This window comes from Phyllostomus hastatus, unplaced genomic scaffold (assembly GCF_019186645.2).
Source record: "Phyllostomus hastatus isolate PE091 unplaced genomic scaffold, TTU_PhHast_1.1 phas_scaffold_129, whole genome shotgun sequence".
Taxonomy (NCBI): Eukaryota; Metazoa; Chordata; class Mammalia; order Chiroptera; family Phyllostomidae; genus Phyllostomus; species Phyllostomus hastatus.
Window position 1 is genome coordinate 12,010,488 of NW_025334009.1, and position 27,675 is coordinate 12,038,162.

General features: G+C 49.2%; 1 protein-coding gene across 1 annotated transcript in view; it reads left to right on the forward strand.

The window, feature by feature from the left end:
- The window catches only part of TRANK1 (tetratricopeptide repeat and ankyrin repeat containing 1), a 96,789-nt gene that overhangs the window by 16,417 nt on the left and 52,697 nt on the right, over positions 1-27,675 (forward strand). The window contains exons 2-8 of the mRNA XM_045856592.1: positions 10,294-10,425; positions 15,254-15,380; positions 20,464-20,614; positions 21,574-21,692; positions 23,995-24,078; positions 24,305-24,440; positions 26,271-26,402. Coding sequence (XP_045712548.1) covers positions 10,294-10,425; positions 15,254-15,380; positions 20,464-20,614; positions 21,574-21,692; positions 23,995-24,078; positions 24,305-24,440; positions 26,271-26,402 — 881 coding nt within the window. The remainder of the gene's footprint in view (positions 1-10,293; positions 10,426-15,253; positions 15,381-20,463; positions 20,615-21,573; positions 21,693-23,994; positions 24,079-24,304; positions 24,441-26,270; positions 26,403-27,675) is intronic.

The following is a 27,675-nucleotide window of genomic DNA, read 5'->3' on the forward strand; positions in this document are numbered from 1 at the left end:
GAAACTCTGTGCTTAGTGAGCAGTAACCCTGCCTCCTCCCCCCGGGCCCTGGCAGCCACCTAACTTTTGCAGATGGCTGCCATTCTACTGTCTCTATGAGTTTGACTCTTCCAGGGACCTGCTGCAGGTGGAATCACACAGTGTGCGTCCCTTTTGTGGCTGGCTTATTTCAGCCAGCACCCGGCCTCAAGGTGCATCTGTGTCAGTCGGTCGCCTAGGTCAGTTTCCTTCCTTCGTAAGGCAGGGCCCTCTTGTGTGTGGATTCCACATTTTGTCAGTCAGTTTATCTGTGAATGGGTCTTTTGTTTGCTTTTAACGTTTCTTCATCCCTCAGTTTCCTTATCCCTAGGGCAGTGTTTCTTACTTTTTTCATGGTAGTCGCCCCCTCCCCCCAACCATGTAACTTTTTTTGGCTAATGTAGCAAATTTTAACACCACAGATACCCTGTATATCTATTTCTATATTATATATATGTGTGTGTATATATATGTATGTATATGTATATGCACATACACACACATATACCTGCACTTTGTACATAAAAAGAATAAAAGTTTTCACTCCTCTAGAACCACTTTTCACCCCTTTGGGGGACAGTGTGGCTCCGTTGAGGAGGCGCACTATAGAGGAAATCACTCCCAGACTAATGTATATGGAGGGAGCCCCAAATTTGCACTTGAAGACCATTCTAAACTCACCTCTGCTCTCCCTTCTCCTGCTGACTCCACCTCCCCCACTGTGTGTCCCGCCCCTTCAACAGACCAACGGACAGACAGACAAGCAAATGGAAGAAGGCAGCAGCCTGACTTTGGCTGGGTTGCGGTGGAGAAGCCTCTTTTCCAGTCCTGGAGTGGGGATGGCAGCCTCTGCCCCACTGCCCTGGAGGGGAGGGGGGCCCTACGTGCCTGCCGCTGCCCCCACCCGGCCCCTGCAATGGCCGCTGCTGCTGGAACGCTCGCTGTCAAGGGCTCGTGACGCTGTGTCTGGCTCGCAGGACACGTTTTCCCCGTAGACTGTCCTTCTCCTTGGTGTGTCCTTGACAGTCACAAGCGACCCGTTCTCAGACTTGCATGTATTTCCCCACATTATTATTTACTTCACAGAGCATATACAATAGCCCATTAGTGGCATCGGAATGGTTATTCCCAGGGGCTGGGCTGAAAGTTCAATGTCATATACATTTATATTTGAAACAAAAGCTCCTATCTCTGTGATGCAAAGTAGGGTTTGACTAAAAGTGCTAGAGTTGATTTTCCTGCCCTTGACTCCCATGTAGTCTCATCAGCAACTCTTACTGACTCTTCCTCCCGAGTTTGTTTTACGTTGGCCTATTTCTCTCCATCTGGCCTGCAGCCAGTGTAAACCAGTTCTTGGTAATCCCCAGCTTAAAGCCCTCTAGTGCCGTGCCGTCCGGTGTGGTAACCGCTAGTTACTCACTCACGGCTATATAAATTAAAGCCAGTTAAAATTAAATAAAATGAAAACTGTAGTCCCTCAGTTCTACTAGCCGTATTTCAAAGGGATAATAAGCCACAAATGGCTAGTGGCTACTGGATTGGCTAGCACAGAATAGATCATTCTCATCATCACGGAAAGTTTTAAGGGTCAGCCCTTTCCCAATTGCACTTAAGATGAATTCCGAGACCTTCTGATGGCCCTCAAGATCCCAGACCCTCTATCCGATGCAGCCCTTACCTCCTCCTCCAGCCTCACTCTGTCCCCTGCCCACCCGGCAGTTCTTGAACTGTGAAGCTAAGAGCCTTTGCATATACTGTTCCACTTGCTTGAACACCCACCCATACTTTTTCTCTTTAAAATAGATTATTCTTTGTATTTATTTTTCTTTTTAGAGAGAGGGCAAGGGAGGGAGGAGGAGAGAGAGAAGGAAACGTAGATGTGAGAGAGAAACATCAATCAGTTGCCACTCATACGTGACCCAACTGGGGACTGGACCCGCAACCCCGTCATGTGCCCTGACCGGGAATCAAACCGGTGACCCTTTGCTTTGCAGGACGACACCCAACCAACTGAGCCACACTATCCAGGGCCTACCTTCTCTTTTCACTGGGCTAACTCCTGATTTTCTGGACCTTAGCTTAAATGTCTTCTAAGAGAAACCTGCTTTGCTCCCTTTAGTTTAGGTTGTATCCTCCTTTTATATGCTTCCTTGCACCGCCTACTTTTTCTTCTTAAGACGAAAAATCTGCTATCTGTAATATACGTGTGATTGTTTAGTGTCCCTCTCCCTAATGAACAGGAAGCTTCTCAGAGGTGGGATAGTGGTCGTCCTTTCACAGTCAACCCCCGGTGCCCGGCTCGGTGCCCGGCACAGGGTGGATGCGGTGTCGCTGCTGACACCGGAGTGTTCTGCAAGTTACAGATCTCCCGAGAGGCACATGTGTGTTGGGTGAGTGTGTGAAAACCTCATCAAGAGGCATAGATTTTAAAACAGTCAAGAGACCCTGCATATTAGGTAGATAGTTATTTACGATATTTGCTTTTTGCTGGGAATGAGTTTTCGGATATAAATTTTACAAGGGCCGTTCAGAGCTGGGCTTGTCAACTGCTTCTAAAATCCCTGTCTTGACTTTGGTGTTCTGTGTAGTTGGGTGTTAATGAGGCTGTAAATTGTAGCAGAATATATTTTTAAAAGATTTTATTTATTTACTTGAGAGAGGGGGAGGGAGGGGGAAAGAGAGGGAGGGAAATGTTAATGTGTGGTTGCCTCTCGTATGCCCCCTAATGGGAACCTGGCCTGGGAGCCCAGGCATGTGCCCTGACGGGGAATTGAACCCGTGACCCTTTGGTCCGCTGGCTGGCACTCAATGTACTGAGCCACACCAGTCAGGGCAGGGCAGCATAATTTAAAGTTGATGGACAGAGGAGAGTGGGTGGACTGGGACAGCCCCAGGTTGATGGCAGGCGGGTGAGAGAGCTGAGGTGGGCTGGCTGGGGGGGGGGGTCTGTTTTTTCTTGTTCTATGTTGATGCCTAAGGAGGAGAGGCTTGGGGCTACTACTTCATATTTTTCCAGAGGCCTTTTGATAGTTTTTGAGTGATAGTTTCTTAAGAAAATCCCTACTTTTCTCCTCTTGCCCTCTTTCCCTCAAGAAAAAAAAAAGAAAGAAAGAAAAGAATACAAACTGGAGTCCCCAGGATGAGTCTGACTTGGATTCTTCTCCTGGCCGACTTCCTGCGGGGAGCAGGAAGGAGGCAGTTTTAAGAATTGTTCTCTCCGGCCTCGGTCTGGAGCTAGCTCTCCCCGTAGCATTCTACAGTTGATCTGGGATCATGGACTGCTCCTAGGGTCTTTTGAGAGGATTTTATTTTAAAAAAGAATACCACCAAAAACCAAAAAAGCAAATTAATTTGCTTTCAAGATTTCAAGTAGTACCCAGATGACCTGTGAAAGTAAAGCTCCCTCCGCCCATGTCGGCTGCCCCCAGCCCGTCCCTGTTGGCAGTTTTGCTCTCTTCCCATAAGTCAATTGTGCAATTTCATGCGCAGAAACATAAAGAATAGTGCAAACCACAACATCCCGGGTCTGTTTGCCTTTAGACTTGCTTGTTTCAAAATCGACTCAGTGCATTTGTGTTTTTCTTGCTTCTGCTTCTTTGTGTGTAGCTAGGTGGCCCATGACACCTCCCCAAAATCGGACATTGCGTTCTCAGAGGGGCGTAGTGAACTTGGCGGAAAGCCAACTGCAGCAGCTGTGAAAATGTCTCACTTATCTTTTTAGCTGTTGTACCATGAGCAAACACAAAAGTACAGGGGAGTGATTTGACTGGGTTCTGACTTTTATCCTCTGCCTTGGCCCTTCAGAGTGGAGTCGAGCTCCTGAAGTCAGGCCGTCTAGGTCTGGATTCCTGCTCCACCACTGTCTGTGTGATGGTGGCAGGTGGCGTGATGTCTCTCTGCCTCAGGTTCCCTGTGTGTCACGTGGGGACACAATCATGCCTACCTCATGGGGCTTTTTGCAAGAATAAAATGACTCAGTGATGTAAAGCCCACAGTTGGTGCTCAAACATATTGTCATTCTGTTACATTATTGCCACTTGTATTTAACAATTTCACCTTATAAATAGGCCACCCAGTTATTTAAAAAAAAAAAGACTCAATACCTGAGCCCTCTGTGTTCTAAAGCAGAGATGAAGAGCATTCTTTCCTATAATAAAAATGTAACCGTCAATACATCCTATTACGAAGTGAAGAGCCTTCTGTGTGGTTGGCAATTCACTTTCCCCTGTGACTTGTCGGCACCAACAAAAAGCAGAAACGTAAGTGCGTGAATACATGGGATGTTCGCCCTCATAACTTTACGAGCTCACTCCTGGTTTCTGGGGAAGTATAAAAAACCCCAAATATCCTGACGTGAATGGTTTTTATTACATTTGTAAGCAGAGTGGAAAATATTTTGTGTTTGAGTTCTTCAATGTCAATTTGACAACATTGATTAAGTGTTATTTAAAATAGTAATTAAAACACTATGGTAGTGGTGTAAAAACAGACATACAGATGAATGGAACAGAACAGGAAGCCCAGAAATAAACCCATGCCCACAGGGTCATTGACAAAGGAGCCAAGATACACACTGAGGGAAAGGACAGTTTCTGCAGTACGTGATGTCAGGAAAGCTGGACAGCTACATGCGGGTCCCTGATGTGGGCCACCAGAGAGGCAACCACACACTGATGTTTCTCTTCCTTCTCTTTCTCCCTCCCCCCTCTCTAAAAATAAATAAATAAAAAGAAAATGTTTTTTAAAAAAGATAAGAAATAACAAGTGTTGGCAAGGACATGGACGCACTTACCTGGTTCCATCTGGGTATCACGGGGCCGACAGGCCTCATATCACTGAACTCCAGCAAGTTGGCCTCTGAAGGGGCTGCCGTGTCTGGCTCAGGACCTCAGCTCACTGAGTACCGAATGGCTCACCAGTGACTTTTGGCCAGGTGGCAAGTTCCCGAGTGAAGCTAAAGCGCTGCTTTGGAAGCCCACTGGGGGCTCACCAAGGAGAGTTTTGGGGTGTGAAGCTCAGATTTGCCTAGTCTCACTGATTGCTCAGGCTGCGGTAGGGCTCCATCTAGAGCGGTTTCAGTGGCGTGTCCTCCATATTAAGAGGACAGAAGATCATCTTGGCTGCGTGTGGAAGTCTTTCCTGGAGAAGTCAGGACCACGAACGGGGCCTGCGGAGTCCATGGAAATGTGGAGGGGTGTTCGTTAGCGCTAACCCCAGAATGGAGATGGTGGGCCTGAGTTTCCCAGAAGAAAAACACCCATCCAGTGAGGCTGACTTTGGAGGGAAGCTGCTGGGAATGTTACATTTGATGACAACAAAAATGCCTTCCCGCTCCCCAGTGGGAAAATATGATCCCAGTGACAAGGCCAAGTGGTGAGAGAATGAGAGCAGCTGAGAACCCTGTGTGGAGGGTAGCCCAGAAGAATTTGTTAGCACCTCCAATAAGCACCCACGGCCGATTTTGTCAGAGACAGCATTGCAGAAATAAGCAAGGGGGAAACACAGGGCCTGACATCTTTTTTTTTTTAAAGATTTTATTTACTTATTTTTAGAAAGGGGAAGGGAGAGAGAAAGAGAGGGAGAGAAACATCAATGTGTGGTTGCCTCTTACGTGGCCCCTTACTGGGGACCTGACCTGCAACCCAGGCATGCGCCCTCCTAGACTGGGAATCAAACTGGCAACCCTTTGGTTTGCAGGCCCGTGCTCAATCTGCTGAACTATACCAGCCAGGACCGGGTCTGACATCTTACTGGCTTTTAAGAATATACAAGTTGAGAACTTCTGGCCAAGATAGAGCTTCTGGCGTAGGTAGATACACTTTGCCTCCTTGCACAACTAAAAGAAGGAAAACAAATTTAAAACCCAAAAATAACTAGAACTGCCAGAAAATTGAACTGTATGGAAGTCTGACAACCAAGGAGTTAAAGAAGAAATAATCATCTAGACTGGTAGGAGGGGCAGAGACAGGCAGCCAGGGCAGAGAGGACACATAGCAAGGAGGGGGCTGGAGGACCGGGGTGGGCAAGGTGGTGGCTGGCAGACCTGGTGGTCCCACATATGCATGTAATTAAACTGGGAGGAACAACTGGGGAGCCAGACAGACTGCGCAACCCAGGCTTTCAGTACAGGGAAACAAAGCCTCAAAACCTCTGACTGTAAAAAGCTGTGAGGGTTGTAGCAGTAGGAGAAACTCCCAGCCTCACAGGAGAATTTATTGGAGATACCCACAGGGTCCTAGAATGTACACAAACCTACCTGCCCTGGAATCAGCACCAGAAGGGCCCAATTTTCTTGTGAGTAGCAGGGGAAGTGACTGAAAGCCAGCAGAGAGTTGAACAAGTGGCATTGTTCCCTCTTGGATCCCTCCCCCACATAGAGCACCACAACACAGTGATGTGGATTAGCCCACCCTGGTGAATACCCAAGGCTCCGCCCCTTACCATATAACAGGTGCACTGAGACAAAGAAATATGGCCCAAATGAAAGAACAGATCAAAACTCCAGAAAAACAAGCAAGTGATGAAGAGCTAGCCAATCTATTGGATGCACAGTTCAAAACACTGATAATCAGGGTGCTCACAGAAATGGTTGAATATGGTTGCAAAATAGAGGAAAAAGTGAAGGCTATACAAAGTGAAGTAAAGAAAAATATATAGAGGAACAACAGTGAAGGGAAAGAAACACGGACTTAAATCAATGATTTGGAGCAGAGGGAAGAAATAAACTTTCAACCAGAACACAATGAAGAAATAAGAATTCAAAAAAATGAGGAGAGGCTTAGGAACCTCCAGGACAAGTTTAAACATTTCAATATCTGAATCATAGGGGTGCCAGAAGGAGAAGAGGCACAGCAATAAATTGAAAACTTATTTGAAAAATTAATAAAGGAGAACTTCCCCAATCTGGCAAAGGAAACAGACTTCCAGGAAGTCCAGGAAGCTCAAAAAGTCCCAAAGAAGTTGGACCCAAGGAAGCACACACCAAGGCGCATCATAATTACATTACCCAAGATTAAAGAGAAGGAGAGAATCTAAAAGCAGCAAGAGAAGAGGAGAGAGTTACCTACAAAGGAATTCCAATAAGACTATCAGCTTATTTCTCAAAAGAGACCTTGTAGGCAAGAAGGGGTTAGAAAGAAGTATTTGAAGTCATGAAAGGCAAGGACCTACATCCAGGATTGCTCTATCCAGCAAAGCTGTTATTTAGAATGGAAAGACAGATAAAGTGCTTCCCAGATAAGGTCAAGTTAAAGGAGTTCATCATCACCAAACCCTTATTATATGAAATGTTAAAAGGTCTTATCTAAGAAAAAGAAGTTAAAAAATATCAACAGTAAAATGACAACAAACTCACAACTATTAACAACTGTACCTAAATCCCCCCACCCCAAAACTAAGCAGACAACTAGAACACGAACAGAATCACAGAAATGGAGATCACATGGAAGGTTATCAGTGGGGAGGGGGTGGGAAAGAAGGGAGGAAAGGTACAGGGAATAAGAAGCATAAATGGTAGGTACAAAATAGACAGCAGGAGGTTAATAGACAGGGGTATGGAAAATGGAGAAGCCAAAGAACGTAATATGTGCAGCCCATGGACATGAACTAGGGTGTTGGAATGCTGGTGGGCGGCGCGGGGTGGGGGGAGTGCAGGGCAGAGGGGAATAAAGGGGAGAAAAATGTGACAACTGTAATGACATAATCAATAAAATATATGTACAAAAAAGAATATACAAGTTGATGGCAACGGCTTCCATCCCCTTAACACCCCCCTCCACTTTGAGGTGCCTGTAGGCAGCTCGTAAAATATAAGGAAGGATCCGCTCAGAGATCTCGTTTGCCGCTTAGAGTTGAGGTCCTCTGTGATGTCTATGGAGCACATGCTTAATCGAATTAATAAGTGAATGAAAGAAGAGCAGCACCAGGAGCACAATGAATAAAGGGTGGGGCTTATTCTGCTTAGTGTAGACAGAACTGTAAAAACATCATTTCTGGTCTGATTATTAAGGTTGTACATTGTAGAGCAGCTGGAAGTTGGAAAAGGTGAAACCCTGCCTAATCCCAGTGTGTGATTGTTGACATCTGGCTTATGTTCAATACCTTTTATGGCTTTAAAATTGAATTTTGGATTATACACCTTTCCATGTGAGTTGTATTTTTCTTTATTTACTAACTTAGGCTATCATTGAATGTTCTTCTACAGCATGATTTTAAAAATAACTGCGTGGTGTTACGCCATACGGATATTCTACAACCGACTCTGATCCATGACAGGTGATGGAGCATTCTGGGTTATTTCCAGTTTACGTGGTGACGAGCATTCGCGGGCCTAGATCTATCCTCCATACATAGTGTTTCCCCTGTGAGAGTACGACAGTGCCCAAGACTTGGGGCCACTCTTTTACTTACTTCCCAGTGAAACCTGGTTGTAATTTTTATTTCTTGCTCACTAGTGAGGGTGATCCTGTTTCTCTCGTCTCCATGTATGTGGCCATTACTGGTAATGGTTAAATCATATTAAATCTCCTTGTGAATTGTCTGCTTAGGACCTTACACATTTGGGTCGGGGTGTTGCGTCTTTTCTTGCCACACTGGAAATGTGTTTACCAAAGAGGGCTTTTAATCTTTGTCCGTTGTTAAATAGTGATTTCCTCTTTCTGGTTGTCCGATCATGGCCGGTTTAAAAAAGATTTATGGGACACGTGGCTGATGATATTTGAAAAAGAAACATGTTTTTATTCTCTAGTCAGTAGACTCTTTAATTGTTTTCATGTTCTTCTCAGTCATCTCTGTGCAAATGCGAGCCATAAATTTGAGAGATCATTTCGTGAAAGGTGTAGGTGGGATCTCGCCTTCTGACTTGTTTTAAGAATCAAGTGTCTCCTCGTTCTGCTATAGCTCTGCCTGAGGAATGCAGCACAGTTATAAAAAGAAAAGCCAGACAAACAAACCCATATCTGATAAGCTCATATGGGTTTAAAATAAGCTACCACTTATATCTGTGTGGGTCTGCTTTCCCTGACCCAAAACCCCTCACTGCGATTTGAAACAATAAAAATAATAGGAATTGTCATATATCCAAGAACTGTGTTAGTCAATGAAACCCCCAATAGGTTGCAGGACCCCGCAGGTAATGGCATTTGCAATCACCTGAATCGTCCTCATATGTAAGACCTTCCTCACCACTTTCCGTTTTTCTCTGCCGTCTTGGGAAGAGGAAATCCTCCAGGACATTTCTGCTGCTGCCCGCTGTCCCCCACCCCCTCCTTGAGGCTCTCCAAGGTGATCTCCGAGGCTCATCACGTGGGCTGGGCTGCAGCACACCTCTGTGACTCTCCAGGCTGTGCCCGGAGAGAATCAGTAAGAGGCAACCTCTGGGTCCTGCATTCAAATTTGCTACACCACAAAGATTTAAGTACTTATTTACATGATAGGCAGCCGGGGCACACCGTGAATAAAACAGAAGTCATGACCTGAAAGAAGCCAGGGTTCGCTGGGGAGGCACAGACGAGTAAGCAGGTGACGGCAAGTGCAGGGACCGATCTAGGGGACAAATGCTGTGAGGCGCATTTTACAGTGTTTTAGGAGGGGGGGAGGGGGAGCGAGGCGGTGATTGTGGCCCTGTGACTCAGTCCCGTGTGTGTTGTGGCCTTCAGAACTGCACCTCCCCCCACCGCCCCTGTCCCCCCACCTTCTGCGTAGAAGGGCTATCAGCTGAGTGTTGTTTGCACCAGTAGGTGATGGGGTACCGTGGTCAAGAGCAGAAACCTGAATTTCGGGTCTGAACCAGGGAATGCCATTAGCAGATCCTAAGGCGAGTGGACATGAACCTCTTTGAGGATTGTTCCCAAATCTGAATGATGTGAACAACGACCCCTTATGGGCTGTGCTGACGGGTAAATACAAGTATAATAACAGTGCCAGTTATAGGAACCACTGCCACTTCTTGAGCCAAATTACCCACCAGCTTTATGTTGTCTTGTGCATGGAAGCAGCTTCCGTGCTCAGGACCTAGCTGATCTTTAGCACAGAATGAACGGAATCCTTCTGGCCTCTGCCCTGAGGCCAGAAAAGCACTGAGGAAAAAATGACCTCGTTTCTTTCAGACCTTTTGTTGGGTCCCTCAGTGGTGAAGGGTGTTGTGAGGGTGTGCCCTGGACAGGTGGGCGGGGCCAGAGGGAACAAATTGCCTCTCCAGACTCGCAGCAATGCAGATGGGAAGGAGGCCAGCCTCTCGCAGTCCTGACAGTCTGCCTTTCCTCTTGCTCCTTACAGGATGGACCCTATAGCTTATGCTGAGCTGTTGAAAGAATCTGGCAACCAAGTTTTTAGGAATGGGAACTTCTCTTTGGCCATCAGGAAGTATGATGAAGCCATTCAGGTTCTCCTGCATTTATTCCAGTGGGGGTAAGTGTTTGCATTTTTTTCTCACTTTTTTTTTTTTTGGCAGGGAGAGCAAGTACATGGAAACTCGGTTATGTTTTCTTGACATTTCTTATCACACTGCCTAGTTTCTGTTTCCTTTTTCCCTCAGTTCCTGTTGATCTTCTCTATCTTGTCAGCTCAGAAACTGAACTGACGACACCAGAGCAAGAGGGGAAAGAGAAAATGAAACTTAGGGGCTGTTGATCAACATTACAAAACCTTTGCCTCTGTCTGGTTAGGGGATCGGAGTTTCTGGGATGACTGAAGTCCCCAAATTTCTCAGTTGTCATTCATGTCATCACCTTTTTTTAAAAAATTATGTATTGATTTGAGAGAGGGAGATTTGTTCATCCACTTATTTATGCAGTCAGTGGTTGATTCTTGGATGTGCCCTGACTGGGAATCAAATCCATAACCTTGGTGTATTGGGGTGATGCTCCAACCAACTGAGCTACTCGCTGCTTGGCCAGGGCCATGTCGCCTTCCTGAGTACCTAAGCCGTTTGCCCGCTGGCCACAGTGCGTGCCACTCGGGGACTGAGGTTCGCCTCTCCCCTTCCCCCTTATGCTTCCAGTAGACCTGTTCCCAAACATTTTAGTGCCATGATAATGCTTAAAAATTATGGCGGACTCCAAAGAGCTTTTGTTTATGTAGGTTTTTAGCTGTTAATATAGTCTGCATCAAAACTTAAAATGGAGAGAAATTTAAAATGTGTATTTATTCATCTATTTAAAAATGTCAGTAAGAAATCTATTACATATTACATATGCAATTACATATTACATATTAATTACATATTAATACAAACATATTTTATATATTTTATTTGTTTATTTATTTAGAGAGGGGCAAGGGAGGGAGAAAGAGAGGGAGAGACACACTGATGTGAGAGAGGAACGTCGACTGGTCGCCTCTCTTATGTTTCCCAGCCGGGAACCAAACCCTCAACTTAGGTACGCGCCCCGACTGGGAGTTGAACCGGTGACCTTTCGCTTTGCGAGATGACACCCAACCAACTGAGCCGCACTGGTCTGGGCTAAATAACACATTTTATAGAAAAAATAACTATATTTTCCAAAGCAAACACTTTGGTGAGAAGACTGGCCCATTTTAGATTTTTGCAAATGCCTTTGATGTCTGTCTCGGCAGAGAACATCCAGCCCCTCCCATCTGCTTCTGCCTTCAACCTGCTGTGATTCCACCCATCACGTAGCCTCCGGAGAGGCCCCCGGACATGTGTGAGGGAATGAGCGCAAAAAGGTGTACATCGCCTTAGTGCCGTTATTGTAGTGGTTTCCTGCTGCTGCTGCTGCTGCTGCTGCTGCTGCTGCAACAAGTTACCACAAACACAGCGACTTAAAACAATACAGACTTATTATCTTACAGTTCTAGAGGTCAGAAGTCTGAAGTGAGTCCTAACAAGGCTAAAATCCAGGTGTCAGGCAGGGCTGGGTCCTTGCAGAGGAGGATCCATTTCCTTGCCATTTTGAACTTTGAGTGGCTTGCCTGTTGTCCTTGGCTTATGGCCCCTTCTTCCATCTTCAAAGCACATCATTCCATTCGGTGCCTCTCATCATATCACCTTCTTCTCTGCTATTGCCCGGTTTCTCTCCCCCCCTCCCGCCCCCATCTCTCTCTCTCATAAGGATGCTTGTGATTGTGTATAATCCGGTAAAAGCTCTTCTCAAGATTCATAAATTAAACACATCTCAAAGCCCCTGTTGCCAGCATCATTTGGGGATCATTATTAAGTGCACTACAATTGTGAAAATATTTTGACCTTGTGGTCCGCCTGAAATGGCCTTGGGGACCTCCCAGAGGTTCCCAGAAGAAACAAAATTGGCATTTGTGGGTCACATGCAGCCTAGACTTGTACTTAGAAATGACACTCAATTAAATTACTGAAATATGGTTCCTACCTCCTACCTCCCTATCACCATGGTTTCTACCATACTCTAGCTGGGTTTGAGGTGAGTGTGATCGGCTTGGGTCTGTATTTCCGTCACTCTGCCCCCTTCTGGTTCAGATCAGAGCTGTGTCAGAGCTGGGCCTAGAGCTCCTCATTCAGGGCAAAACATCCAGCTTTCTTAAAGCGGTAGCATTGGAAAGGGGTTACGGCCATGGACGCTCATATCTGAGCTTTACCGCTTACTAGTTGTGTGGCTACTGATGGCACTTCTGCCCGGACCCTCATGTGTTGCCTTTCGTGGCCCTTCCCGACACTGTGTCTCTTGCCCATCACCTGCTGCCGGCCCTCCTGCTGACACACGGATTTAGGTGCATGTGGTTTACCGAGCAAGTGCTCTCCGGAGAATGGGACTGAGGGAAGGAGCAGGGGGCAGGGGGAGACTCCGGGCGGGATCTTGTCTCATCTGGAGTCCCCACAGCCAGATCTTCCCGGGAACTTGGGAGCACGAGCTGTACTGCAGAGCTGGTCCCACTTTGGGGCCAGGGGGCTGATGCTCCGATTCCTGTGTTAGTCTATCACCGTCACTGGTCGTGGGCCGGAGCTGTCCTAGGGTGTGGGGCTGTGTTCGTCTGCTCGGGCTGCCATAACGAAATACCATAGGCTGATGGTTTGAACAGCGTGGATTTATTTCTCATAGTTCTGGAGACTGGGCAGCTGCTGCCCAGCTTCGTTCCCGGTAAGAACTCTTCCTGCTTTGCAGACGGCCACCTTTTCACTGTGTCCTCGTGGGGTGGAGAGAGAGAACAGGTCTCCCTTGTTATAAGGGAACTGACCCCATCACAAGGGCCCCACCCCCGTTATCTCATCTAAACCTAATCACTACCCCCAAACCCCTATCTGCAAACTCCCTCACATTGGGGGCTGGGGCTTCCACACAGGAATGGGGGGCAGGGCACCATTCAGTTCCTAGCAGGAACATAACTCCCTGTGGAGAGGCTGCTCCCATGAGGCGGAGGACAAGTCTCTGCAGCCCCTAGCTGCAGCCAGCTCTCATTGCAGATGGGGATGCCTGCGCTGGGCAGGGTCTCCGGGCTGGACACCAGCGCCCCTCCTACACTTCAGCTCCTCTGCCAGTCACCCACTGGATGCTCCATGGCCCCTTCTGGGCTTCTGGGGCCTCATCTCTCGCCCCAGAGGGGATGATGGACGCTGGGAGAAGCCGGACACACAAAGCATGGTGGTGGGGACAGTAGTAGAGGTGATGTTTTTCTTTGCTTTATTTCTGTGCTTATTTATCTGCATCACCTCACCTGTCTGTAGCAATTCGTATCATTTTCACCATTAAAAAGGTTCCACAAAAGAGAAGCATAAGCCTCGCTTGCCCCCCAGCTCCCGCCCCATGCGTCTTGAATTCCATGGCATCTGGGCTTCTGTTAACATACTGTGATGTAATTTGTGTTTTCCTTCTTCTTTTGACCTGATTTCAGCACTAACCTTGCCGTGGTGGCACCCCAAGATCCAGGCACGAGGGGCCCTGCGCTGCCACACTGCAGAGAGGCCCGTTTCCCTGCCCCTGGCTGTGCCACAATGCCCACAGGCAGGAGTCCGTGGGGCCAGGGGCTTTGTGCAATCAGAGCCCCTTCGTCCTCTTTGGTCCACACTGTGGGCACTGGGACCCTGGAATTTCTGCCCGTGAACTCTGTTCCCAGGCCCCGCGCAAGCCTCCTACCTGCACCCATTCTTCTGAGGGCTGGCCAAGGTCAGGGGCGTGGACAGGACTTGGAATTGTGCCTCCTGCAGGAGAGCTTGCAGTTCTAAGTTTGAACCTTGCCTTCCAGTTATAAATTAGGATGGTAGGATATATATATATTAATCAAATATATATTATATATAATATCTTTATGTGTTTTCCATTACTATCTAGTCCCCTTATACTCCCCCCGCCAGCAGTCACCACTGTTGTGCATGTCCATGAGTCCTTTTTCCTTTTTGCTCAATCCCTCCACCTTCTAAATCCCCCCTGCCACCGCCCCACCAGCTGTCATCTGTTCTCCATCTATGAGTCTGTCTCTGTTTTGCTTGTTAGTTCCGTGTGAGGGCAGAACATATTTTATTGACGTTTTAAGCCTGAGCAGTGGCCTTCACATATTGAGACGAGCACCGTCCGATAAGACCTCCTGTGATTGTGCTGCGTACTGAAATGAGGCCACTACAACGAAGGAATGGAATTTCAGACTTTATTTAATTTTAAGTAATTTAGACTGAAGCAGCTACGCGTGCCCCGTGGTCACTCTGTTGGTCAGTGCAGACTAGCAGCATGGTGCGTGGGCCTCTGTTGGTGCCCTGGCCCCGGGGCCCTGCCTTGTTAGGGTGGCCCTGCCAGCGTAACACAAGAGGGCTCGTCCTGGGCCTCTCAGGGTGGGTCCGCGGGGCTGGCCGGCTCACGTGTTCCAAGAGGCCCTTCCTGTGATAAGCTCTGCCTCCCTGCAGCAGGGACGTGCGTACGTTCACACCACGTCCGGACTCTGCTCCTGCGCAGTGGGCAACTCCCATCCTCTCCGTCCTTGGGAACAGGCACCATTTTTGCAGCAGGTTCACCAATGGTCCCTAAGGTGACCATTGGTGATTGATAGGAAATGAAACTAAGGAGTTGAGGACATTCGTCAGTAAAAGCTGGGAGTGGAGGGTTTGGGAGTGAGAAAGGACAGATCTGTACCTTGCAAGTGCCCCAGACTTTCTCGGGGTCAACAAGGGTCAGCACTGACAGGCACCGCTGGGACATTTCCCGCTGAGACCTCGTCGTGATGGCGGCAGCCTAGCACCAAAACGGTGCCTTCAAGGATTGTTTCCTGCATTTGCAGGAAGACAGTTTTACAATCACCAGCTCGTTCTTTCTTGCAGGATTCCCCCCAGGGAGTTGGCCGTGCTGCTGTGCAACAAATCCAATGCATTTTACAACCTCAAGAAGTGGAAGGAGGCATTTGCGGCGGCCAAGGAATGCCTGGAATGGGACCCGTCCTACGTGAAGGTACGGTGCAAGGGACAGCTCGGGGCAGCTGCTGCCTCCCTCCCCTGAGCCCGCCTCTGGCCCTCCCTGCTTTTCAACGTGGGGGGCGCTCCTCACTCGACTCTCGTTGTGTTTCACGCGGATGTCCGTGGGCATGGGAGTGGCACCCAGAGAGGAGTGAAAGCTGTGACGGCCAAGTGTTGCAACGGCCTTGCAGGGAGAGCAGCCCTGGGCCTCGTGGTGGGTGGAATGCAGCGGAGATCCTCTCGGAGCGTGTTGTCTTCTGAAGTAGTTACACCAAAGCTCACGGTCTGTTCACGTTCTGGGCTGTTCCGAAGTCTCACTGTAGCAAAGCTTTATTTCAGATGCAAGCTGGGTGGACGACGTGATGCCGGTTCTTGAGGTGGCATTTCTTACAGTAGACGTGAGGCCCTTTGGAGGGGTCAGGGAAGTCTGAGAGGCTAGTAAGGCCCTTTAAGTTTGTTAACCAAGGTCCATGAGTCATCATTTGATTGTTTTTTTTTTTTAAGCTAAAGTGCTTTGAGTGCCCTCTCTGCCAGGCACCTTCAAGTTCTTGGTGTCGAGGCAGACGCAAGAAGTGGATGACACCACCCCAGACCTTGGGTAATTCACAGTCAAGCTGGGTAGAGGGAAACCATGGGTAAAATCAGAGGCCTTAAATTACATTATGGGACTCTCTGAGGCAATAACATACACCTAAGTGTCAAGTTAGCGGTATAGACAGTTTATAGGGGCTCCACAATAAATCAAGGAGAGCCCAGCCCTTTCACTTTCGTGCTCGCTTGGACTGGTTTCAACAGCTTGGATGAGTTACTTTTCCCCCTCTGAGCCTTCATTTCCCCACCCGTGAAATGAGGTGATGCCTATGCCTCAGGCTTGCTGCAAGGATTAAGGAGGCGTGACGTGTGGTTGCTGACACTCAGTAAACGGCAGTCTGCACGATGTCCTCAGGGCTCTGCGTTTTGTGTGCGACTGTGAGAAACAGCACAGTGGGAAGTGGGTGGGGGGGTTCAACCCACAGAGCACGCCCGCCTTCAGGGAGAGATTTGTATATTTTACAGTAAACCTCTTCTCGTGGAGGATGGGTACTTTGGGGATTATTGAGTATTTTTGAAAATGGTAATGCATTCCTGAGGAATTCTGCGCTAAGACTTTCTAGGAGTTTTGCACCCTGTCCCTGGGGTAGGGTGGGGAGCAGTTGGGGTCTGCCCGCGTTCCTGACGTGGAGGCTTGGCTGTGGCCGGCAGGGTGCACGGGGTCCTGGGTGATGCTCTGGGCTTTTTCTTGAGTGCCCACACCTGCAGCAGCCCCTGACAGCAGAGCCACCAGGACCTGTTGTCCATTTTTACTCAGAGCTTCTGGGCGTCTCTCTCTTTCTCCATTCTTCCCCTCTGCTCATCCCTCCCCCAAGTGTCCTCCATAGTGGAGGAGGAAACTAACCGTTTTCTTCATCCTCTTTTGGTTTAGTTACTTAGGGTCCTGCTAATGTTCCTGAAAAGAGACAGACAAGCAAGAGGAAAAGCATGCAGATTTTTAAAAAATTATATTTTATTGATTATGCTTTTATAGTTCTCCTAATTTTTCCCCCTTTGCCCCCCTCTGACTGATACCCCCCTTCCCTCTAGCAATGCCCGCCCCTTTGTCATGTCCATGGGTTGTGCATATAAGTTCTTTGGCTTCTCCACTTTAGTATAAAGAATAGTATATTCTGTCTATTTTGTACCTACTTTGTATCTACCAATTATGATTCTTAATGCCTGCACCTTCCCCCCACCTTGCCCTCCCCCTCCCAGCTGATAACCCTCCAGATGATCTCCATGCCAATGATTCTGTTCCTGTTCTAGTTGTTTGTCTAGTTTGTTTTTTACATTCAGTTGTTGATGGTTGTTAACTTGTCATTTTAATGTTCATAGTTTTAATCTTCTTCTTTTTCTTAAATAAGTCCCTTTAACATTTCCTATAATAATGGCTTGATGATGATGAGCTTTAGCTTTACCTTGTGTGGGAAGCACTTTATCTGCCCTTCCATTCTAAATGAAAGCTTTGCTGGCTAGAATAATCTTGGATGTAGGTCCTTGCCTTTCAAGACTTTGAATACTTCTTTTCAGCCCCTTCTTGCCTGCAAGGTTTCTTTTGAGAAATCAGCTGATAGTCTAAAGGGAACTCCTTTGTAGGAGACTCTCTCCTTTCCTCTTGCTGTTTTTAAAAGTCTCTCTTTATCTTTAACCTTTGGTATTTTAATTATGATGTGTCTTGGTGTGGTCCTCTTTGTGTCCAACTTGTTTGGGGCTTTCTGTGCTTCCTGGACTTGTATGTCTATTTCCTTCACCAAATTAGGGAAGTTTTCTTTCATTATTTTTTCAAGTAAGTTTTTAATTTCTTGCTTTTCCTCTTCTCCTTCCAGCACCCCTATGATTTGTATGTTGATGCCTTTGGAGATATCCCAGAGGCTCCTTATACTATCCTTGTTTTTTTTTCATTCTTTTTCTCTTCTTGCTATTCTGATTGAAAGCTTATTTCTTCCTTATGTTCCATATTGTTGATTTGAATCTTGTCTCTATCCCCTCCCTGTTGTTTCCCTGTAGATTTTTCTTTATTTCACTTAGTGTGACCTTCATTTCTGTCTGGTTCTTTTTTATGTTGTTGCCCTGCTCAGTGAGTTCTTTGAGCGCCCTGATGGTCAGGGTTTTGATCTCTGCATCTGATAGGTTGGTTATCTCTATTTCATTTAGTTCTTTTTCTGAGGTTTTGTTCTGTTCTTTCGTTTGGGCCATATTTCTTTGTATCCTCAATTTGGCAGCCTCCCTGTGTTTGTTTCTGTGTATTAGGTAGAGCTGCTTTGACTCTTGGTCTTAGTAGTATGGCGTATTAGAGAAAAGGCACTTGTAAACTGTGTGGGGCAGAGCCTTAGGTAATCACCAGGGCAGGGCAACCTGCTTCACCACTTTGTGGCTCTGCATGGAGGGAGGGCTTGGAGAGGGAACAGTGCCGCTGCCTGGCTTCTGCAGGTTTGCTTGGCACTCGCCCTGTTTCCAGTCACTTTAGTTTCTCCCCGTATGGGACTGGCGCCCTTCTAGCTGTTGCCCTGGTGCTGAATCCCAGCGGGGGTGGGTATGAACAAGTTATAAGTCCATGTGGGCCCTTTAAGTGGAGTCGCCTGAAAATCTGGCCGTTTCTTCCACTGCCCCAAGCCCCACTGGCTTTTACAGCCAGAAGTTATGGGGATTTGTCTTGCTGGTGCTGGAACCCTGGGCTGGGGGGCCTGGTTTGGGGCTGGAATCCCTCACTCCCGAGGTATCCCTCCCGATTTTCACCCACCACACGTGAATGTGGGACTGCCCGTTCCCCTGCCTCTCCACACTTCTCCACCGGTCTCCGCATCTCTGCCCTCCTACCCGCCTGGATGAATGTGGCTTCTTTAAATCCTCGGTTGTCAGACCTCCAGACAGCTACACCTTCTGGTGGTTCTGGGTGATGCTTGTTTTGTAGCCTATTGCAATTTTTTCTGTATTTGTGCAAGGGGGCGAAGTGTCTTTTCCTATGCCTCCATCTTGAGTGGAAGTCTCATCAGATGAAAAAGCGTACGGATTTTACGTGATGTTTATTTTTATGTGACGTGGGAGCCTTCTAAGAAAAGAAGTGAGACCTGGCTGGCATAGATCAGTGGATTGAGCGTGGGCTGGGAACTGAAGTGTCCCAGGTTCAATTCCCAGCCAGGGTACATTCCTGGGTTGCAGGCCATAACCCCCAGCAACCTCACATTGATGTCTCTCTCTCTCTCTCTCTCTCTCTCTCTCTCTCTCTCTCTCTCTCTCTCTCTCTCCCCTCCCTCCCTCTCTAAAAAAATAAATAAATAAAATCTTTAAAAAAAAAAAAGAAAAGAAAAGAAGTGAGGACCCCGAAGAAGCAGATAGGCTGAAGAGCTTATATACCGTTTTAACAAAGAGCGATAAATTGCAGAGACACGGCAAGACAAAGGACAGTGTTTTAAAGACCTTTAGGGGCTGCGAACTGTGGAGAGGCACCCACACAGGGAAACTAATGGAAGAGAAGGGAGAGCTTAACAAGGGTTGTCTCTGCAGGTTCATCTCAGTGCCTACTTCCCGTCTGCGTCACGGCCGTGAAAGTCGCCTGGGAGAGGGGGTGTATGCAGTCCCCCTTTCTTGTATTTTGGCACGGCGTATTCAGATCCCCCACACCCCTCTCTAAAATAAAAATCTGGGACTCAAATCTGAAGAAGTCAAAGAAGTGGGAAAGTCTGTACCAGCTCTTCTGGTTGGGGGAAAAAAAACCACATTTTCTTTTCTTTTTCCTGATGGTTATCTAAAGTTTAGACTTTCCAGTGAAGGTTAAGACACATCAATGCATAATTAAAGATTTGGCGTTAAGTGGAATTTCAAGCACCGATGCGGTTGCATGGTCAAAGTGGGGAAGGCGGTAGGTATCGTTCTGTTCTTACTCACACTGCAGTACAGGATGCACGGGAGGCCTTTCGCATCACAGGCCATTTTCCTGTCTTAACCATTGTAATTTTCCTCTCTCTACAGAAATTAAAAAAATTTTTTTGCCTCTGGTATCTATTGCCTATAATGTGGAAGTCCGTAAATCTCAATTGCTTGTCATTGCAGTTTTTCCCCTACGTGTTTAGTGCAAATTGGGTTTCACTGATGGAAAGGTCCAGGGAACGACTTCTGTGTCACATGACAGTCTCATCCTTTCCCAGAACACTGTAGTCGCGGCATGTCTCTCATCCTTCTCTTCTGGCTCACTCAGGCTGTGATTTGAGGCACGAACAAATAAACCACACATGTAACTGGAAGCTGGTCAGCTTCCTTCTGTCTCTGTGTCCAACGTTAGATGCCGTGTACATCATAGATTTGGAAGTGATTATTTTCTTAGCACTTAGAAAATGATAGGGAAAAAAATGTGGCAGTTCTATGCGCAGGGCCTGCTAGAAATCTGTGTTTGTACAGAAGTGAGAGATTCTGGAGCCGATTTCCTGTGCCATCCATCTCGTTCTTCCCTTCAGCAGCCCACGAGAAGAGAGGGGTGTTGTTAAGGTTTTCCTTTTTCCCCCTTCCAGGGATACTACCGAGCTGGTTACTCCCTGTTGGGGTTGCTCGAACACTATGAAGCTGCTCGCATGTTTTTTGAGGGCCTTGAGCTGCTGCAGGGTAGCTGCGACCAGACCCAGTTTGCCGATTTCCTCGTTGGAGTCTTCACCACCGTGGGCAGTAAGTCTGACGTGGGGACCTTTCAGAACCCGGTGGCTTGTCCTTCCCACACACTTCTTCATTGTCTTCTCTGCGTCCTCTGAAAATCATTGTTCTGTCAGAAGCCAGGCTGGCCAGATACCTGCTCTTGGGGACTGTCCCTCGAAGAAGTCTGGATGGTTTCCATTCTCCCCTCGTCGTCAGAGGGGGCAGTTAACAGGACTTCTCAGGGCAATGCATCCCATACTGTTCTACCAACGGGCTCCTGTTGGGAGCAGGAAAGTATACCCATGCCCAGTTCCTAAATTTTGAAAAACGTATTTATGGGATTTTTTGGTACCCCTTCACCATAATAATATATGGTTATTTGGATATTTATTTATTGTCAGAAATTAAAACCCTGGGAGAAGTGCCATCTTACTCTGTCTGCCCTGTCCCCTTGGGTGTTCTTGTCACCCACGAGTCTGAGAAACGGGGTTTAGAGGATAACGAGATGCAAAGTGGATGGGCGGCCAGGTCAGAAGAATGGGCACTGATGTGGGTTCCGGTCTTGATGTCTGTCCTGAACTAGCAGCCCGATACACCCTGAAGCCTGGCCTCATTTGTGATAGTTTCTCACCTGTTGGGTGAGAATAGTATGTGTCGCATTTTCCTTCAGGAAAGTGGACTTTGCAACTTCCCTTGAGCTTCCATTGTCTCCTTCATAAATGGAGGTAGCAGGCACCGCCCTCGTTGCTCGACTGAGGGGTTAGACATGAGCACCTATCACTGGATTTGGCGAAGAGAAGAGCTAAGCAAATGTGGGCTCCCCTTATGCTGATGCTTGGGGGATTGACTGTCGCCCAAATTTCAAATGATTGCAGCTTCATGTGTGTTTAATTTATTGTTTGTCTCTGTGCAGTCTTAACTGGAAGGCCTTTTCCCAAGGGTTGTAGACTTTTGCCAAGTTAAACTTTCTGAAGTGTGGCACTTTCTTTCAGGTGAACCCATTGTTTTAAAAAGTTTCATGCCCCACTTTGATCAGATTTTCTCCACTGGATTCACCAAGGAAGTGTGGCAGTCTGTAATAGAAAAGCTGGCGAAGAAAGAGTTGTGGCATGTAAGTACAAGGAGATGGCTCCCGTGTGGGAGAGCACGCTCTATGCTAAATGGTTTCTTTCTGCGGGCCCTGGGGGTGGTCATTTATTATTTGTTCATCTGTATGCCAAAATGACTTTTTAAAAAAGATTTATTTATTTATTTATTTTTTTAGAGAGGGAAGGGAGGGGGAAAGAGAGAGAGAGAGAAACATCAATGTGCAGTTGCTGGGGGCCGTGGCCTGCAACCCAGGCATATGCCCTGACTGGGAATCGAACCTGTGACACTTTGGTTCACAGCTCCAAAATAACTTTTTAACTCTCGTGTCATTAAAGATGGAAAGTCATTGAGGTATGTAAATTAGCTAGCTTCCATTCTTTTAAAATAAAAAGACACATGGCCCATTTATGGCACCCACGCTCCCCGCTCTGTGTCGCCAACGTCACCGACGAACCCTGAAGTCCAAACGTGAGCGGTAGCACGGAGTGGGGAAAACACACAGGCATGTGCGTCCTCACAGTCTCTGTGCACGGCACTGGCCAGCGTGGGCCCGGACGGCCTGCCTGTGCTGCTCAGAGGGCTGTTTCTACGGGACTGCTACCCTGAGGTGCCCTTGAGGCCGGAGGACCCAAACCCAGGGCCGGGCACCCAGCGAACGGAGCAGCGGAGTGGACTGTGGAGCCTGGCTACGGTGTCACAGGGACGTCTCTGTGAACCCTAACCCTCCACTTTCCATGTGGGACTAAAATCACGTCGCCCCTCAGCCTCATTGTCCTCATTTGTAAGTTGCAGGATAGAAAGCTCTTTCCTAAGGGTTTTGGTGGGGATGAGACATAACGGGCCAAGAACACCTGATGATAACCTCACCTAAGGTTTATTCAGGGCTTACCATGTGCCAGGGACTGAGCTGAAGGACTTTTTGGAATACCTGGCATATGCCGACTGCCCGCTGGATAGTAGTTACCGTTGATGGCGGCCTATCAGTGCTCCTGAGAAGGGGCTGGCCAAGGCTGGGGTGTGGCTGGAAAGCGCCTAGCGGGGCTTTCAAAGCTGGGACGTCCAGGGAAGTCACCAAAGCAAGGGCAGCCTGCCAGGGCAAAGCAAGGACTCTAGAGCCGGGCAGGCTGAACGACTTTGCAACACAGGAGTCTTCACTTCCTGGGAAGGGCATGGGTTCCGCTGGACGTCTAACGCAATCGACTGGAATCGCTCTGCGTGCACCCACAGTTACGGGTATAGTTTCAGGGTGTCTGGCCGTGGGGTCCCAGAAGCTTGTCTCATAGGAAAAGGTCTTGAGAAGACAGACAGCCCGGAAGAACCAGGAATCCAGCCCAGATGGCAGGTCCAATATCCTACTAGCAATGGGGCTTAGGGCATTTTCAAACATGAAAAAACAGGCACTTATTTAAAACAAACAAACAAACAAACAAAAACAGCCAGGCGAGCCAGCAGGACTGTCAGAACCTCAGACTGTCATCCTGAACTGAGTGTTGGCAGTGGGGCCTGCTCAGAGTGAGCCGTTATGAGCGGGGACCCAGTGGAGAGAAACTGGAAGCTGTTGTGGTCCTAGGCGCAGTTAGTGACAAGAGGACACGTGCGGGGAGTTGATTTTGAGACCGGGCCTCCCGTCAGGGCCACAGCAGAGCCTGGAACTCTTAGACCTCTTGGCATATATCTGGGTGATCTCAGTAAAGGGCCTCTTAGGATGCGCTAGCTGTGTGACCCAGGAAAACTTGCTTAACGGCTCTGGGCTTCCGTTTCTTCAGGGGCCTAACAACCAGTTCTCTGAGAAAACAAAGTCCTGGTCTGTAGTGTTTGCCAGTTTCTGCAGTGTCAATACCTCGGCCACGGCCAGTTCCAAGCTCCTAGTACAACTCCAGGACTTGGAGATGGGGAGAGCCATGCGTAGTCAACTCTGTCACTAGCTGGTAGGAACCGGCTGCAGCCCACCACTCGATAGGGTCTCGTGGACCCCAGAGACTTGGACCTCATGCGCCAAAGACTCAATTGGGATATTTCTAAAGGACGTGGGTGTCCTGCTTGCTCGGCGTTAAGAACTCTGCCAGCGTGCGCTCTGCAGTCCAGCTCGATGTATGGCCGCTCTGGTCCTGGCAGGCTTGGAGGCGATGTGGACAGAGGTTAGCTCTCGGCAAGAAGGGGACGTTGGCCGGACAGACAGGCTTGGATTACTGCGGTGTGCGCTGGAAAGCCTGGCAGGTGGCTGAAAAAAAGAGACAGGGCCAGAGGGTGTTTTTGTTTTGTTTATTTATTTGTTTATTTTAAAGCATCGTGATTCCAACCTTTTTCTCTTTCTCCCTCGTCAGTCATTTCTCCTTCTGTCGGCGAAGAAAGATCGGCTACCGAGAAATATCCATGTCCCGGACCTGTCCCTGAAAAGTCTCTTTGAGGTAAGGAAGGCTTCTGGGAGGATACGGTTTTACTCCAGGCCTGCGTCTGCGGCCTTCCTTTGCAGCTGCCTCACCGCAGACGTGTTATTTAAACGTGTTATCTGATGTGTGAGCCGCAGCAAATCCACAGGTTTGACTGATTTCGAACTTTATGGGGGACACGGGTTTGAAGTTGCATATTGATACAGTGGCATCCACGATCGTCTCTCCGTGTTTTCTTTTCTAGAAATACGTCATTGGATTTTATGAGAAGATGGAACAGGTGCCCAAGTTGGTCCAGTGGCTCATCTCCATCGGCGCCAGCGTGGAGACCATAGGGCCGTACCCGCTGCACGCCCTCATGCGGCTCTGTATCCAAGCAAGTGAGTCTCCTCCCAGTGACCGCCCGCCCTGCCCCGCGGGGCGCCCTTCCAGCCCAGAGCCCTGGCGCTCTGCTGAGCTCAAGGGGAAGCAGAACTGAGCCGCCCGAATGGAGGCAATTTGGGTGTTTTGAATATTCAATGATTGATTATTCAAACGACGGGAGGCAGCAGGGACACAGCATCATTTTTATTTCTCCTGGGACCCAGTCGCTACGGGAGCCCTGACTGAAAGGGTTCTGTGTTTCTAGGCAGATCCAGGCAGCAGGGTGGCTCCTGGGGACTCGAGGAGGGGGATGGGACAGACAGAGAGCCTTTGCCAGACAGAGCTCCCCAGAGAGCTGCGGAGTTTCCTCCCTCTGGCAAAGGCAGATGTGTTTTTTTTTTCCGGGTTCGGGTTCATTTTCTCATGGAGGACCACGTGCTGCGGGGTGGGGTGGAATCCCAAGGGAAGCACTGGCTGTTGCCGATTCGGGTTGCTCGTGGTTCTTTTAAAGGACTCCTATTTCCATAAAATTCAAAACACACACACACACACACACACACACACACACACACTCACACACACTTTACACTTTATATAGAAGCTGCTGTTCTTTTCTGAGCAGACGCGGCATCCCTGCTGGACACGTACCCGTGTCATTTTAGAACCAGACGGGGCCGCGAGAACTTGTCTGGACCATCTTCCTCTTCTTGGCTGTATCATCTTCCCAGGAACGAGGAGGGCATGGAGGTGGCCGAGGCTTGCACACCTGGGCCCCCACCTTTGCTTCCGCTAGATTTGCTCTGCTATTAGGGCATCTGTAAGAGATTATATTCTTACACGGGGATTGGTGGATAGAACATCAAGTGAAGTTTCATTAAAAGCCGCCTAATCCAGTTTCCCAGTTTCACACCAGGGATCTGGAGCCCAGAGAAGTGTGCCTCTGGTGAGGAAAGGCCTGATTCCTCATTGTGTCCGTGCTTTAGGTCAGCTCCCGTGGGCACAGGGGCCGTGCCCGCAGATAAGAGCGAGTCTTCGAGTTTACCCCGGCTCCGGCTCCGTTTCTGTGCAGAAAGCTCTGACAGAGTGACAGGGGGTGCCCGCCGAGTTGGCGGAAGTGTGTGGCTTTCCTCGATCCCAGGAGCTACGGGGAAGGGAGTCTGGGAAAAGAATGTAAAACACACGTCCCGCCGATGGTCATGCAGGAGAGTGGTCTGTTGGGAGATGCGGACTTGCTGGGCGCTGTTAGGCCCCGCCCGGTTCCTCCGTCCGTCCGTCCGTCCGTCCATCCATACCACCAGTGCTCGTCCCACTCGCTGAGTGTCAGGGGCCCTGATGGAGGGCTGCCTTTTGCCCACAGGCACCACGTCCCCGGGAGGTTCTCTGTCAACCTCACCCTCCTCCCTGGGGGCACTCTATGGGGCACTCTGTAGGTCTCCACGGACCGACATGGGGGGACTGACAGAAGGTCAGCCCCTGCCTCCAGGTGGGTCAGCTCTGTGGTGCAGCCCATGCCCCGGATGGAGCTCCCCAAGGGATCAGGTCCGCTTGCCTCCTTCCCCTGCCCTGGCCTGGCCCCTCCCCTCCCTGTCTCCTGAGCTCCCTCTCTCAATTAAGTCGCATAGCCAAGAATCTTTGTCTCAGGCTTCGCTTCTGGGGCATCTGACTTGAGTGCATCATGAATAACTTTCTACAACTCAGCCTTTCAATTCTCAGACTCCTGTGTCTCCCACACCCGTGAGTGGCGAGTGGCCACGTGAGCTGGGTTCCCCACTCGCTCCCCTCGGGGTGCTCTGCTGGTTGTCTGTGTGCAGAGTTGGACATTAGTAACTCATCTCAATGCCCTGCAGGGGAGAACCATCTTTTCCGGTGGCTAATGGAGTCCCAGCCCGAGTTGAAGGGCCGCATCAACCAGAAGGACCAGGACGGCTGCACCGTCCTGCACGTGGTCGCCGCCTACTCCCCAGGAAACCCCATCAAGCGTAAGTGGCGCCGCCTCAGTGGAGGGCGTGCTCTGGGCTGGAGGACTTCTGGCGCCGGGGAACCCACACCACAGGCCGTCGCATTGCACCCGTGCCGTCCCGTGACAGGCTCATGGGAAAACTCCCTGGAGTTGAACACGGTGCGGAGGGCGGGCTGTGTGCAGGAAGGGGGCGGGCGAGGGAAGGAGGGGTTGCTGGGGTCAGTGTGCTCTGTCGGCTCCACGTGGCTTCCGTGGGGTCAGGTGACTCCAGGACACGGGCTTCCCATTGCCCTTGTTTTCGCCCCCATCACATGGTCTCGCGTTGCTGTGTTTTATGCCAAGTCTGTGCTCCGGCAGAGACAAATGGTGAACCAGACCACAGGCATAGTCCTGCCTTCCTGGCACTGAGAATCCAGCACGGGGGTTGCCGCCTGCCCTGCGCACCAGGGTCAGGCAGGCCTCGTGCAGAAGCGGGGCTGGCACCTGGGAGGCGAAGCTGGCTCTTGACGCAGAGGCTCCTTGCTAGCCTGCGATGCAGGGAGAATCACACGTATTTTCCCCGTAAAACAACAGAGTAGCTGCGAGGAGAAGTGGGAGTGGACTCTAAGCCCCAATGGAAGGAAGGGGACAGGGAGCAATGGGGGGCTTGTGTCCACCGTGGCTGCCGCCTGGCGCTGGTTGTGAGAACCGGGCCAGGCTGCCGCCTTCCGTGGTGAGAGGGGTCGGAGAGCTGGACTTTAAAAAATAGGAAAGCTCGTGATTGTAAAATGTGGGCTTGAAATTGAACACGCTGGGGACTGGACGCCGCCGGAGGTCCTGCAGCCGGGGACCTCTGGTCCGGCGGGTCCTCCCGGGAAAGTGCAGCCCTCTCTCTTCAGCACGTCCCGGGGGCAGCCCAGTGAGGTCTGTGCCCCTGTCATTACTGCCCCACAGAGTCAGGCCCCAGGAGTCCACGCCTGCGGTGTCTGTGGAGTTTTATTTTGAGCTTTCTTGAAATACAATTCATACGCCATGCAGTTCACCTGTTTAAAGTGTACAACTCGGGGCTTTCTGCGTATATTCACAGAGCTGTGTGACCGTTGTCCCAGGTTCAGAGCCTTTTCATCGCCCCAGAAAGAAACCCATATCCTTGAGCAGTCACTCCCCACGTCCCCTACCTCTTCTGCCCTGGGTGTCCACTCGGCGGCTGCCTGTCTCCGTGGACTCGCCTGTTCTGGCCGCGTCACGTAAATGGACTCCTGCAGCGTGCGGCCTTTTCTGACTGGCTTCTTTCACTTAGCACGTGCTCACCG